General features: G+C 43.6%; 1 protein-coding gene across 7 annotated transcripts in view; it reads right to left on the reverse strand.

Moving 5' to 3' along the window:
* The window catches only part of LOC111574721 (spectrin beta chain, non-erythrocytic 2), a 32,314-nt gene that overhangs the window by 3,403 nt on the left and 13,530 nt on the right, over positions 1-15,381 (reverse strand). For 3 of the 7 annotated variants that reach the window (XM_055018539.1, XM_055018540.1, XM_055018538.1), the window contains exons 12-25: positions 14,567-14,712; positions 14,368-14,464; positions 13,284-13,433; positions 12,880-13,029; positions 12,171-12,427; positions 10,979-11,114; positions 9,466-9,666; positions 8,902-9,054; positions 7,780-7,997; positions 7,268-7,451; positions 7,027-7,176; positions 5,258-5,617; positions 4,894-5,013; positions 423-2,369 (exon numbers count right to left, since the gene is read on the reverse strand). In XM_055018539.1, the coding sequence (XP_054874514.1) occupies positions 423-2,369; positions 4,894-5,013; positions 5,258-5,617; positions 7,027-7,176; positions 7,268-7,451; positions 7,780-7,997; positions 8,902-9,054; positions 9,466-9,666; positions 10,979-11,114; positions 12,171-12,427; positions 12,880-13,029; positions 13,284-13,433; positions 14,368-14,464; positions 14,567-14,712 (4,269 nt within the window). The remainder of the gene's footprint in view (positions 1-422; positions 2,370-4,893; positions 5,014-5,257; positions 5,618-7,026; positions 7,177-7,267; positions 7,452-7,779; positions 7,998-8,901; positions 9,055-9,465; positions 9,667-10,978; positions 11,115-12,170; positions 12,428-12,879; positions 13,030-13,283; positions 13,434-14,367; positions 14,465-14,566; positions 14,713-15,381) is intronic. The other 4 variants (XM_035952490.2, XM_055018541.1, XM_055018542.1 and 1 more) reach the window with 4 other exon arrangements.

Here is a 15,381-nt window from a genome sequence, read left to right on the forward strand (position 1 = left end):
CTAATGAAAGTATAATTAATGAGGCACGTTTGTTAAAAGGTCCCTTCATCAAGTTAATGTTAAATATGTTTTCTCACCTTCCACTAGTATTTCTAGACAAGCATGTATTTAGGCTTTATTTATGTTGGCTCTGAAATACGTGTCGTAGCCACCAGAAATCTGTTGCCATGGGGACAATGTCTTTGGCTGCTTCTTTGTTATATGGTGAAGGTGTGTGAACGAACTAGCAGATGGGCCAAGACAATTTTCTACCTCAGAGAGCAATAAAGTTGTACTCCTTTCTATCCTATTATTAGAAGGAGGTGGTTTCTTTAAAAACGGTTCACAAACCGACTGTTGTGAGTGAAAAAAAGCATTTTTTTTGTAACTACAGTACAGTCTCAAAGGTGGTGACATCAAAGTACGTCAAACGCTGACCTCACCTTTAAGCCGCCTGCGAGCTCGTCCACCTCCTCCCCCTTCTCTGCCTCCTCTTCCTCCTCCTCCTCCTCATCCTCTCTGTACTGATAAATGTATCTCTCATTGTCGCCTACATCAGGCAGCTTCACCGGACCAGATGCGGTCTCGTTCACTGTTGCTGAAGTCTTGCTGGTTGGTTCCCTGTTGGGAAAAGCCGCCCAGGACCTCCTGTCGCCTATAGCCAGCGGAGGAAGGTGACCTCTGGGACTCAGCCCCTTGTCGTACCCCAGCAAGCTCTGAATGTGCGACGGCAGTTTGAACTCAGCCACAAGGAGGTTGGGTGCTGAGGCTGTGACCAGGTTCCTGTAGAGCACCGGTGGAGTCGTAGCTGAGGGTGAGCGGCAAACAGGCTCACCTGATGGGTCTGAGTTTATGGAGTCTTCCTGGTTGGGCTGGTACATGATGTCTGAGCAGATGCTCTGCCTGTAGTTAGAAGTCTGGTTCCAGATGTCCTCCAGCTCTTCTTCTTCCTCTTCAAACTGCTGGTGATCGAGGTGAACAGGCTCTGTTTCGATCACTGCTGAGTCTGGAGAAGGACCTGAGGATGCTCCATCGTTCTCTCTTGGTTTAGTGCAGTCAATACCTCCAACCTCGAGAGATATAAGTCTCCCCACCACTCCCTTAGGCCGCTGGCTCTCTGGACATGGAGCATCTGAGCAAAGCTTGATGCTGCTGGAGGTGGAGATTCCAGAGTCCACAGAGTCCTGACGAACACTCACACTCACCGCTGACTTCAGATTCACTGTCATATGAGAAGCTTGGCTTGATTGAAGTCCAGGATTGTTCTCATGCATACACTGGGGTCTGGTGCATTTATGGTACATGTGCCCATTCAGGTCTCGAATGAGAGTATGGACACTAAGACACTCATGTTTAAGTGCAGTGGTAGGGGAAGTGGGGCCTTGGTTCACATAAATAGGCAGCTGTGAAGGCTGGCTGGCTCCATCTTTTTCAGTTGGACTCGTTTTAATTTCTGATAACATTTTGTCCCACTCCTGCTCTGCATCCTCACGCAGACTGAACTGCGCTTTAGATAAGTCATTGCATGGCACAGTCTGATCCTCATCTTCTTCCAGGGAAGGTTGGAAACTCTTGTCCACATCAGGTAGATCTTGTCCTACAACTGTCGAAGGCTGTGTTTCAGAAAGAGTGATTTCAGCTGGACTGTGAGTGACGGCAGCAGCAGGTCGAGTCTGTCTGAAGGAGCTCAAGACTGTGTGTCTGTGGGGGTCTAGATCCGTCCCTCCCCCTTTTTTGGACTCTGGAGGAGCGATAGTGATGATGTCCTGAATGCTGGGGATGAGGGTCATGTCTTTAGGTAGATCAAAGCTCAGCACAGAACCCAATGAGAGGAACCTGCAGTGGCTTCTCATCTGACCTGCTGAGGGGGAAGTGGTTGGTCCTGCTGATATAGCATATGGAATGATGCTGTATTCTCCTGAACACTCTGTATCGATGTCCTTCAGCAGGGGATTCTTCATATAGGCCATAGCTTCTACCCCATCCCCAGTCTTTGATGAGGCCTTCTTCCTTCGACCTTCCTTCAGGGGCCATGTATGTGTGTCATAAGTGACTGTCTCACAGGCGTAATGAGGCATCCCATCTGTTTGATCCTCCACTCCCATGATTTTCTGAATTGTGTGCCTGCGAGCGTCTCTCTTCCTCTTTCTCTTCTTGCCCATCCTCTTGAGGCTGCTGAAGATGGAAGTGCTGCCGCTCCCCATTGAAGGGTGGAAGGTTACGTTGGCGGACTGTGGTGCAGCCGCCGAGGGAGACGGCAAGGAGGAGGACGGCAAGAAGGTAGGGGAGGCCGAGACTGCAGAGCGGCTCTTTTGTCGGGGCAGGGTGATACTCTCATACACAGGGACCACAGCCAGGTTGTTATCCTTGACATGCAAGTAGGTACTTACCTATAAAATAAGAGAAAAGGATATTAGGCATGTGTGTGAGCTCTCATTTCACCGAATCTTTATTGCAGTTGGTTAACCCCAGAGACACTCATGCGTGCTGCAGGCTGAAGCCCTGCAGCGCTCTGTGAGAACAAGAGCTGTTTTATGTGTTACAGATGGATGATGACATGAAAACCGACTGATCTTACACATTCAAGAAAACAATGGATTCAGGAATGTATGAGCCGCACACAACGACACAAATGTATACAAAAAACCCACGAAAGACAAAAAAAAATTAGATGAAAGGACAAAAGAACACAGACATGATTGCAACTGCACACTTGCAGGACTTAATCTAAATCATATGTGGCTGCACATGCCGTCATGCGCAGCTGTAATGTCCTGACCTTTCAACTCTGTGACTAATCTCTTGTTTCTGTGGAAGCCCCCAGACTATAAATCATGGTGTGCAGTCTGGGGGCCTTTCCTGAAAGTTCAGCACCAGTTCTCTGTCTAATGGCTGCACCTCCACTGGCATTTGGGACACACTCCTGCTGGGAGCCATTTTGAAGCACAATTTTCAAAGGAAGTGAGGGGTGAGGTCACTTATTTCACACAATCGTGGCACAGCCATGGAGAGCCAGACACGAGCAGGTTTACATCAGGCTTTGTGATGAAATGACAGAAGGAGAAGAGAGTGCTTCTGTCAACATTCACAGCAGGAAGAAGATTGCTTGTGCTTTTCTTACTCATCGCCCTCATTCTGTCTCTGTCATCGGGGCTTTCCAGTTTTAAATCCTGCCTCGTTTAGGTCCAGTAGAAAAGTTTTAATAGCAAAGAAAAGCGGGGTTGTAAACACACTGATTCACTGTCCGGTTTTCAAGTGGGAATTTAACCATTCAGCTGAGTTTACACAGGACTAATTGAAAAAGCAAAATGACGACTGACAGATTATTGTAAAGACAGGTTCACATTCACTCCAGCTAATCCAAAAATATACACATTTGTTTACAGTGTCTTAACCCGCTGAACCTCACAAACTCAAAAAATCTACCAAATGACACCATTTATCAGACTCGGAAAGTGTAAAAACTGAAAGAATCCACAGATCATTGAATTACTCACCTATGGTGTGCTGTTCCACCAGAAAACATAACCAAATCTAAGCTTAAAATCATGAAATTTTATCAAAATCTCTTTGTTGCACACGTTTCATGTAAATGTTTAGCAAAAATAAACAGTCTGCTGTAACCAGGCTCTGTGAAAGAATAAATAAAATTAAAAATTCTGTACTCCTCACTGCAACTGTGAAGGTAACACTGACCCAGCTGTGACCAGAATAAAAGTACTATTTGTTTGAACTGGGCTGAACTGCAGGTAGTGTTTATACAGAGCAGATAGGAGACAAGTATGTAAACAAATTACCATATCTATAGTATGTAGAATCACCTTTTTCCCCTGTATCAATATAATCTGTCGGCAAAATCTTGTGCATGCTGAGTCCATGTTTTTTTGATTTTTGGAATTTTTAAAAAAAATCTATTTTTGTTTTTTCTTTTTTAAAATTATTTATGGAATTATAACTGTGGCATACTGCAAAGAAAGGCGTTTTTAAGTTCTCTCTACTTCTAGCATGATTGTGCTGTTTCCATGGAGGTACAAGACATTATATTGCGATGAAAAATACACTCGCAGTGAATTTTTAAAAAATCAATAAATGAAAATGCTTGTGGTTAAGAGGCTTGAGTCCTTTTGCTTTAAAATCTGCAATCAATGACAGGCTACATGACTCTATTCAATAAAGTGGTCAATACTGCAAAGGTAATTAACAATCTAGATTAACATTAAATAATAACAGAATGTGATTTGTAAAATGACATGAACTTTCATTTGCATAATCAACAACAAAAAAAAATAACTGAAATACTTTTTGTGTTGGTCAAACAGTATATTTTAGGAAAAAAATCATTGTGCACAATACAGTAATTTGTAACAAGCTTATAAAAGTTATAGCATCTTTCCTAGAACAAAATAGATTCTTGTACCCTTATAGGAAATCAGAGATATCACTGCTTTCAGTCATTTCATTTCTATTTTTACAAATGGATTGTAAAAGTAGCACCTTTTCTTTTCACATCCCATTAAATGTCATGACAGAATGGTTTTTATTAAAAACAGAATTTATTTTGTTTTAGATTTGTATTTATGACTGCAGTTAAGTGGGAAATTGTGAGTTTTACCAGTCTGATGGTTTGTTGTCTTTTCTCACTTTTCTCATGTTAACTCCACGTTTTCCAGCCACACTAACTTTAGACATGGTGTCACTACAAACACGGCATGATGGCACTTTGGCCCGACTTGTTTCCTTTTACTGTCACGCCTGACTTACAGAGAAGGCAAAAACACGGGGAGGCTGCAGACTTGCTGCACCTTGTAACGGGTTAGTAGAACATGCTGCCCCCAGAACACAACCACACACAGCATGCAGTCCAGCACACTTTGAGACACAGCATGCAATGCCAGTTCACACCGCGCAGTTTACCTCATTCGCACTCTGCCGATAAATCTTTCTCTTTCGCTTTAAACTACCCAAAGTATTTTCCAAAAGCCCCTGGCAGCGCCTCCAAAAGTTTTTACAGGCAGAAGATTGAGGCACAGTGGGCTGAGGGAGAAAATGGGGAAAAAGGAAGATGTGAAGGCCAAAGGAGGGAGAGGAATGAACAGCAAGACAGTCAAGGAGGGAGATCCCATGCAGTGACCTGCAGAGAATTAATGTTGCTGCAGTGACCTTCAGGAACAGAAGCAAATATCATCTTGTGTATAGTGTTTTGGGGGAATATTTGCATGTAGCCAATAATAGTGGCTGTCCATAATGGTGCTTGGTGAAGTGTGAGTGTGTTTCTCACCCTGTGGACAGGCTCAGAGGTCTCCTCCACTACCTCATCCACTGTAGCAGGCAGGTCGAGCACCTGAACCTGGCTGTCCCCTGTGTTACCAAAGCTAAGGATGAGGTTGACCGTTCCCCCTGAAGGCGGGCTGCTGCTCTCTTTGAGCACCATGATGCTGGCTTTGGGAGAGTCACCCTGAGCTCCGATACTGTTCATGACCTCATAACCATCCTCTAACTGCTTCTCTTCGTGCTTCTCGACATGTCGGGGCAGCAGAGATGAGGGCTGACTGTCTTTCGCTGCCTTTGTTGTGTCTTCAGAAGGACTGACGACCAGAGACGGTTGAGATTGGAAGAACTCTGGCTCAGGAGCTGAAGTCTATGTGGGACATTGTGGAAAGAAAAATATAACAAATATTCACATTGGTAAAGAAGTACTCAGTCTATACCAGTAATGTTTGTTATTATATACTTGTACACTTATTTCCAGATACTTCTTTCCAACATGTATATGTATAACATGGTAAAGACATTTTTTTCATCACTCTACATCCACAGCAAGTCAATCTTTCAGCCTCAAATTATTGAGGTTTTCAGATATTTGTTGTGTTATTTTTTATTTTTTTGCAAACACTCTGATTAGGATAGGCTGTTACAGCAACAAAATCTTCAAAGCTACTTCAGGTTACATTATAACTTGTTTTGAATCATTAAAAATGTAAATTTTATTCTAAAAACTAAAATGAAGCCCCAGATGATGGTGCAGTCACTTTGGGACATTCCATCTCTGATCATCAAATTTTTAAAACAATTTCTCCCCAACTATCTCTGAAATTTTAATTGCATATAATATGAATATGTATAAAGATGTTCCTGAAAGCTTAAAATGATATGTCAAATGCTTTACAAGGATTTTATTTTATTTTTATTCTTTTAATTGACTGTTGACCCACTTTCAGCATGCTCCTGCACACATTGAAATTCGAGGCTATTTTGAAAGGACAGTATCTCAGGAAATATTTAAGTTAAAAGCCTAAAGTTTTTCCTGTTATTCCTCATTAAATCAGAAGAAACAGCTGTTTTGGACAAATAGTCTATGATCAGGGGTGAGTTGATATATGAAAAAAATAATCAATTTGTCATGAAAAGTCCTGCCTTTAAGCACATATTAACAAAAAACGACAACGTAAAAGTCAACTTGCGATATTTTCTGATGCATGCGTAGTTGCATATCACAATAACACAAAAATTACATAGAATACCAGTGATAGTAGGTCACTGCCTAATAAAAAACCCAAAAATCTCACAAGGGCTTGCTATATCAGTCCATTTGAAACATCCACAGTGTTTCCTCTAGGATTTTTTTCAGCAGCGGCGGCAGGCTCTCCGCACAAAAAAAAAGAGTAGATACCGAGCAAGGTAGTTATCTGTAGTTTACCTTAGTACTCGCGAGTACCCAACACAGTGCAAGACTGCTGTGAAGGTGGAGACATGTGGCGGTGGTGTATTTGCGACAATTTGAAAAAAAAAAAAAAGAAGAAGTTTGAAGGAGTGGCGGCTGGGATTTCAGCAGCAGCAGGTTGCCGCTACTGAATGAATGCAGAGGAAACCCTGATCCATAATTTATGATAGAAGAGATTCAAGCAGTCAGAGGGGTTTCAGCAGAAGTTCCCTGATGGTTTGAGATGGAATGTCCTCTTTATGTTTGAAATTTGACAAAGTTTTATCAATTAAGGGCACTATTTTTTTCCCCAAATACCCAAGCCTGTCCCTTCTTCACTCATTTACCTCTGGAGGGCACATTGTCGCCTCTGAATAAATATTATCTTGTGAAGATTCCTGTGTGCTCTTCTTGTGAAGCCACTGTTGTTTCTGAGCCCTCCAGTGGACCAATATCCACCCGAGCATATTCCTCAGCTCCTCCATGCGCTCTCTTACCTGCAAGGCATTACTCAGAGTTTGTAAAAGTGGACATAACAAAAGCAACAATATATTCAAGGGCGACAGCATATTGAGTATCTCTGCTCACCATCTGTGTGAGGTGATGCTCTTTGTCTAACAGATTCTTCCCTGTGGCTGCCAGCTCATCAAACTCATTAAATTTTTCCTCAATCTCCATGTCCAGCTCTGCAGCCAGTGGCTTCTGTCCGTCTCTCCCGAGATGCAAGGCGGTATCAGAGAAAATGCACGACCTGGTGTCCTCAGTCCACGAGCTATTCAGAGTAGTGGGTTGGGGTAGGAGGAGGAGGAGGAGGAGGAGGAGACAAGGAACAGGGTTGTGAGAAAAGCCATACATTCACTAAAACATGAGAATGAACAGACTCTCCCTGAACATTCACCGCCCTGTCGCACTCAACTGAGGAAACTTGCTCTGACCTTCTGAGCACATCTTAAATTATACATTTCCCCCAAGACCTGACAAAGAAGAACATCGTGTTCTTTCCTTGAAAGCTATTGTAATGGGCAGATGTTCTCACAAAGTGGATTATAAAAGAACTTCTGGCTCTGAAAGGGGTCTCGACATCCTCACGCCCTGCTTACATCATGGCGAGGTAGCTCCTGAAGAAGTCCTGGAGCTGCACAAACTCTCGCAGACGTGACTTGTTCTCCGTCACACTTTTTCCCAGCTCGCTCCAGGCCTGCAGCGTCGCCTGGATCTTTGCCCCGAGTATGTGCACTCTCTCTGGGCACAGCTCCTTCAGCCGACAAGCCTGGTCCTTCATCTCCTTTACAGCCTCCCTGATGATTTCATAGTCAATCTGTGGAGAATCACAGTGAAAATCTATCATCTCCCATCGAAACCTGGTATCACTCAAACAGCCTGTACCAATTGTATCTCTGACTATGACCTCATCCCTATAGCTTTATGCATATTATGCAGTTAGAGGCCCATATGGTGTACATATGGGCTGCCATGCTATAGCAAGCTTGCAATCTTGACCACTTTTTTCTGCTTTTGACGAGGCAGTAATTAACAGGGGTTCTCTGGGAGCAATGCTTCATAATGTTTCTCAGCTACAGTAAGCCTCATGAACACTGAGTTGTGGATGCCTGACTGCTGACGGCACAGTTATTTCAGTTTGGGAGATTAGGTCATCTCTGCTCTTCAATGGTATCAAGTCCAGACAGCTGTGTGTGCGTGCGTATATGCGTGTGTGTGTGTGTGATAAACATAACACTGCCCAAAAATGACTCACACAGAACTTTACCATCCCCAACTCCAACATAGTCTAACCCTGTGACCCCTGGACACTCATACACACCCTACCAGATTTACTCATAAACACACACACAGTGTGAGAGCTAACAGAACAGTGACTCACACAAGCATAAATAAATATCCTGTGTGAATAATAAACTTTTGCACGCTCTATGTGTGTGATTGCACAGCGCAGTTTATATAATAAATTAAACAAAGCACAAAGCTGGGAGGACCTGCCCCCTTTATTGAAAAAAAAAAACCTGGCACAACAGGAAACAGGCGGTGGAACAATGTGTTGGAGGTGAGACAGACAAGGGGGGGGCTTCCCCTTTTTCATGACACCGAGCGAAGAGTCTGCAATCCAGAGTCAGTGGAATGGAATATTGGATTGTATTAACAGCAATGAATCATTTCAGATGTTTACACCACGATCACGACGTGTGCCGGCATCTTCCTCTCACCTCCAGGTGGTCCTGCTTCTCCTGCAGAGCCTCGAGGCCGCAGTGGTCTGGCTCGCACTGGATGGCCATGTCTGTCTCCTTCTCCAGGATGTCCAGGCCCAGATCCTTACTGCAGCACAAGCGCTCCTCCACCCGCACGGCCAGGCTGGCATGCTGTCGAGGCACAAAGTCATCATGAGCACTCAGAAGATGTCATTATGTCATTATATTTCACTGTGCGTTATTTGTTTTCCAATGAGAGCCACATTGCAAATTGGTGTTTTAAATGGTGTCATGGATTCCCCCTCAGGCCATGTGTGTATGCGCTATTTTGGAGAGTGTGCTGCCGTTTTCACCAAGAATAGATCGAATTAACACAAACTCGCTTATGTGAGGGGGAGCGGTGGCTTGTTTGGGCCCCATTAAAGTACACAGCCACAGAAAAAAAGGAAACCAGATGTGGCCCTACTAGAAACTCAAAAACCATTCAGCATCATGTAAGATCATTATAAGTTAACAATGCAGCAACCACTGAATTGACCCAGAAATAGAGTCTCAGTGTACTGACACTTTCCATCTCATTACCTTGCTCAGCAGCTCCTGGATGGCCTGATCGTGGCTCTGTGATCGGCCTCTTTCCCTCACAGTGTCGTTCAGCATCTCCACAGCTTCTCGTAGTTCCTCCACAGGGTCCCCCATGGTTTCTATCAGGGGCTCACCACCTCCACCGCTGCTGCTTTGGAGTTCCAGCAACGTAGGAGCTGAGGAATTTTCACTGTGGAGAGGCTGAAAGAGACGATCTTGGTTCAGAGGAATGAAGATACAGGTGACAGGCGTAATCTAAATGATTCTGAAGTACTGGTTCACAGACATGCAGACAGTTTGGGTTTTATTTTCCTTATCTAAGATGTCAGATGCTTTATGATGGCGATTAATCCACAGAAACATATTTTGTTGACAGTTTTGATAAGGAGGATGTTTTCAGTAGAAAGCTGTGCCATTGAAAAGGATCCGTGGATTATTGCAAATGGATTTATGATCTGTTCAAGCTGCATGCTAGATGGTAAGACAACATTCACCTCACACCTTTCTGATATTCACCTAAGCTTCTTATCCATTTACTCTTTTGTGCCTGGCCAGCTGTGTGTCTTTGAGAGAAGAGTTGTGTATCACACTTTGCCTGCTTTTTAAATGTTCCTCTCATTTGTTTCTGGTACATTTCATATGTTCAACCCAAGACAACACTTTCGGTGTCTCCATGGAGAGATCGACAGAAAAGATGTGATGCTATATCTGTTTTTAAACAATATTGTATCTCCACCTTCCCTTCTCCTGTGTTTGATGGACAGACTTTCACTTGAAATGATACATAAACACGTCTGTTTCCTGACAGGTTCGGACAGCATGTCATAAAAACTAATTCTGACAGACCATTGCCCTTTGAATAGCACACTGTTGCTGATTGATTTAAAGACTCCTTTCTGTTGAAATATCACATTTTTAGATTGTTAACGTGTCCGTATAGTGTTCTTTTATATTCTGGAAGGCGCATCGTGAGCAAAAGAAGCAGTTAAAGCTTCTGCTAAGGATTTACACCTACACTGCACAGTCTAAAAAAAAATAGATTCAGATGTTTGGGGAACCAGTTGTGTCAATTTGCATAATGGGGGCTTCCTGAATGGTTCTTGAGAATTGGCTTCCAATTCTGCTGTGTATGGCTGAATTACTCCAATTTGAAGTTTTTTTTTTTCTAACCAGTTTTTACCATTTTAAGTAGTTCTCCAGTGCTTGAGCAGAGCCATTGGCATACTTAGTATATTGAGTTTGAGCTGTAGTGAGTGGTAAAAGAGAGGATGGAGAAAAAGGCACTTACGTAATAGATCTGCACATTCTATTTGAAGGCAGGAAGGAATTATTTTCAGATAAAAAAACTTTTAAATATGCAATTTTAGTACAAAGAGATGATTTTATAAGGATTTTGTCAATAAACAAAGAGGGGACTTTCAGAAGTGAAACACACCTAAACACCTAAGCGACAACATTTTCTAAAATTTTAACTTTGCATAAGGTGATCCTTTAAGCTCCAGCTGTTTCTCACCTGTCCGAGGTCGTATCGACTCCCGCTGAGCTCCTGGCTCTCCTCCAGCTCCACGCGCTCCAGGAACTCAGTCAGCATGCGAGTGTCCTGCAGCTCTGAGCTCTGCTGGGTCAGGGCACTCTGGACATGGTGGTACCTGGGAAACACAAACAACAGCGGCAATGTTTTAACCAGAAGCTGCACTTTAACCGTCGTCTACCTCCTCATATACAACCCTGCATCCTTCAGCAGAACCACATTACAGAGACTGCAGGCAGCTCACTGGGTGACTGTTACCATGCTAGAGTGCTGTTTATTTTATCATATATCATGTGTCACATAAACATATCCTGCACTTCAGGGCACCAAGGTACCTCGTGTGTGCAGAGTTTACATTTGAGATGGTAAAGGGATCAATTTGAAAGGGTGTTTTTTCCAGAATAAATGAGCCTTAAGTCGTTTCTACGTAGTGTTAAATAATGACATCATACCAAGTGTGTTGCAGCTGCTCAGTGAGAGTTTCTACCTGCATCATTGGTGCCTCAGACTGCACAAGTGGCCATCTCTGCCCCATCTAACACCCCCACCCTGGAAACACTTAAACGGAGACCTTTCCGCGTCTTTATTTTCTTTGGTCAGCGAGGTGTTCTTTACAGAGTCTGAACTTTTGTTTATAGACAGAGGTATGTCCCGTAAACCGGCCAGCATCATGAGGTTTTACTCAGTCCATGGCAACAACCTGTCTCTTAAGGGCCAAGCGAACAGAGACGCGTCATCGTGCAAACATGGAATGGGTGACTGTGACACATACTGACGAGCTGTGGGTGAAGTGGATGTCAGAGCTGTGGGGTCGACCTCACTAAGTCCTGCATGAATCACTAATGAATAAATGTGAGTCGGGCAGTTAATGAGCACATGGAGAGGATTTTTGCCAACTTAGAGAAAAAGGCGACATGGATGTATACATGTTTGTGGTGTATGGGGTGAAATTGCCTTTAATTGCAATTTTTATGAATAAACCCTTCCATGTTGGATTACAAACATAGCAAACCCAAACCTGTGACCTCTTGGAAACAGTGACTTGCTTTATTTTCTGACCACAGCGACGAGCTAAAACCACCAGAGTTTGATTGCCCAGATGAATAACATGACTCTTCCATGATGACAAACCTCAGGGGGCCATCCCTGACCTACTCTCTGAAAAGAAACGTACTTTCTCTCCACCTCCTCCATGCGTGCTGGCAACCCTCGTGTGTGGGGGTGACTGTGGCCGTGAAGCCGATCCACCTCCTGCCTCAGAGCGCTGAGCTCCAGGCTGCGAGCTGCCACCTCTCTTTCCAGCAGACAGCTCTCCCTCTCAGCCACGCTCATTGTCTCGGGGTCACCGGCTAATGCAGATTCCTTCATGGAAAGCTCCACGGACTCCAGCCAGGCCTCCAGGCTGCCAAGGGCCTGGAGCACTTTCACAGCCTATATGGAACACAAGTGGAAAGGTTGTGGAAGGGCAACAGTATTTCTCGGGATGCAGAGGTTTTCCTGCTTTGATTTTCATGTGATTTAGTGCACAAAGTGTACCTATTGGAGGCAGACTTGCTTTGACCTACATGTTTTGCAATAAAAAACCTACAGTTTCCAACAATCTGGATTTGCAGTCCCCTTCGAACTTGTAATCAAATTATATGGAGGCACAATTTCCTTATATTACCCTTCATAAATTGTTGTAAGGATACCTTGAAGACTTTGCCAGTTCTAAAAAGATGAAAGTAAATGAGTTTCATGCATATAACCCAGGCTTTAGCCCAACATAAAGCTTCTAACAGTGGTAGAACTGATCCGGAATAATCAATCATAACCATAAATTTCTCCTAGAACAGTATGACTTAAGAAGAGAGCCTGCTGAGAGATATTTTATGATATCTTACCCTAAAGCCCAGCTCCTCTGAGGCCTGTAGGAACACAGCATTCCTCTGGTGCCTCCTTCTCAATTCTTCCCACAAGACCTCCAGCTGGCCAAGGAACTCCTCGATCCTGGTGCTGCCTGGATGCTGTGCACGGACCAACCCGTGGCCCTCCTGAGGACGGGGCGTTAAACTGATGAGAGCATGTGATGACTAAGAACTGGAATTTATGTTGCGAAATATAGACCTAATCTGAAGCTTTGGGTAAGTGAAGCCATCTCCGATGAGACGTCAGCTCATTATTTGATTAATACACGAACCAGACCTGCCAAAATGCCCAACATGCAAAATGTGCTCTCATTCAAGGCACTCATCCAGCGCTTGTGTTTTAAGAGGAACTGCGAATGTGACGGTGTGCCTCGGCTTACCCTTTTGACCACCTCTATCCTGGCTCTGTTGGTGAGGATTTCTTGTTGGAGTGTGTGTTGACACCTCCTGGCTTCCTCCAGCCCCTCAAAGCTGGCTATTGAACACACCTGTGTAGCCATGGACACATTGTCTTTGAGCCAGGACAAAGTCTGAGGTGGAAAGGGAGAGGGAAGCGGAACGAGTTAAACCAATGAACAGTTTAAAGGAGAAATATCTGATTGCAGAGCACACCGCAGGTTTGGTTGCCAAAGCCACAGGAAAAACAGTGAGCTGGACTCAGATGATATTTCTCAGCAGCAATTACTGGAAATTAGGGACACGCAATATGTCGATGGCCGACGTATTATTGGTCTTTAAGTAAGAAAACTAAATTATTAATGATGATTAGGCCTATAACTGATGTGGAGCATGGCTGCAGAGTAGAAATTAATGTTTGGACTGATTGTAGAACATTTTTATTTGCTTAGCAGCAACTTTTTGACATGGTCTAAACATAGGTTTGAACACTGCTGTGTGTCTGACATATAACTTTAATTGTTTTGGCCGTATCAACAAATTGAAAAAGGACAGAACAATAGAATCTAATAATGAAATCTGGTGCTAATTATTCTACATATTAAACATATCAGAAATGATTAATACACACTAGCTTGCAATATAGTGTTTTCTTTGTTCTAGGGATGTTTACAGCTCTCTAAATTGGTACATTAGATACATAAATAAACTGTACCTCAATCAAAAAAATCTATTTTTATCTTTTCATCCCATTTTTCATTCATTTTATCAGTACTGGCCACAATAAAAAATGAATTATTGGTTTCACATCAGTGCATCTCAACTGGAAATGAGAAGCAGTACACCAGCACACAGTCACACTTGAATACATGACAACTTAGTCTTGTAAAAGAGTGACATCATATAAGAAATGGGTGCAATAACTGATGAGTCTAGAACCACTGCTGACTTGGCAATTCTGAAGTTGAGGTCACAGGATTTAACATAAGTTGAACCATAGGTTGTGGCAGGAAAAATTGATTTCTGGTGTCAGGGGAATGTGGGTGTGCCTGGCAGAGGTCGGCTCACCTTGTCAGCAGACACAGTGAACTTCTGAAGCTGGATGTGAAGCTGTGGGTGGCCTCGCGGGGTGGCGGCAAGCTTGGGCTCTGCTCTGGGCTTCCTGCTGCAAAGAAAAACACAGACATGTGACTCCAATTATGACTTACATAAAGACCTTTCATTATGTAAGTCACAGAGGGAGAGGGAGGCCAGCCTGAAATGTCACCTTTCCCCCTTCAATTGATGTCTGACGATGGCATCATCTGCGCAGGCTGGGCCGTCTCCCGCTGCTGGAGAGGTGTGGTTCACTGACTGCTGCTCTGGGCTTTGGCTGTCCTGTGTTCTTCTACCACTCCCACAGTCAGCAGAGATCTGTGGACAAAAGAGCAAAAGTCTCTGTAGGAAAGTCCTAAAGATCCACAACATGGCATGTGAGTAATATTTTGCTTTTTCTGTCAGCTGTCCACCGACTAACGGTTGATTGGATACATAAACCTGCACTTTTACTCTGTGAGCATTCACTAGACAATGAGGCGTTGCTGTGGCTCACTACTACTGTGAATGTTACAATGTGGCTGGAGGCCGGACATTGTGGACGGCTGCCCAGAGTAAAAGTTTCTCTTGCAAATGACACAAAGCACGCTTACAAAGGTTGGCTATTTTCAGTGAAACAACCCAGACGAGGCTAAAGATACCCGCTATTTCTGCTGACAGCTTCTAAGACTGTAATAAAAATATTAAAGATGGCAGCAAAAGTTTAAACGTGCTATGTACGATACAATGATGAAAAAGAGCTATTGTAGGCACAAATACAACCATTTTCAGAGTCTCTATGCCCAACTCTTATTAAAGCAGCAGTGTTTCTTTTCAGAGAGACAGTGTTTTTAAACTACACAGAGTTTTTAGCAAGGTCAATGCAACAGCAATAGACCTCATCTATGTGCAGAAATATGTTTTGGACGTCAACAGCCTCTAAGCCAATTTTACAGCCGTGTGAGGTTGGCCAGAGGACTCTGCAGTAGGGTTTCCAGTGAGAGCGAC

This window comes from Amphiprion ocellaris, chromosome 16, assembly GCF_022539595.1.
Source record: "Amphiprion ocellaris isolate individual 3 ecotype Okinawa chromosome 16, ASM2253959v1, whole genome shotgun sequence".
In the NCBI taxonomy this organism is placed as follows: Eukaryota; Metazoa; Chordata; class Actinopteri; family Pomacentridae; genus Amphiprion; species Amphiprion ocellaris.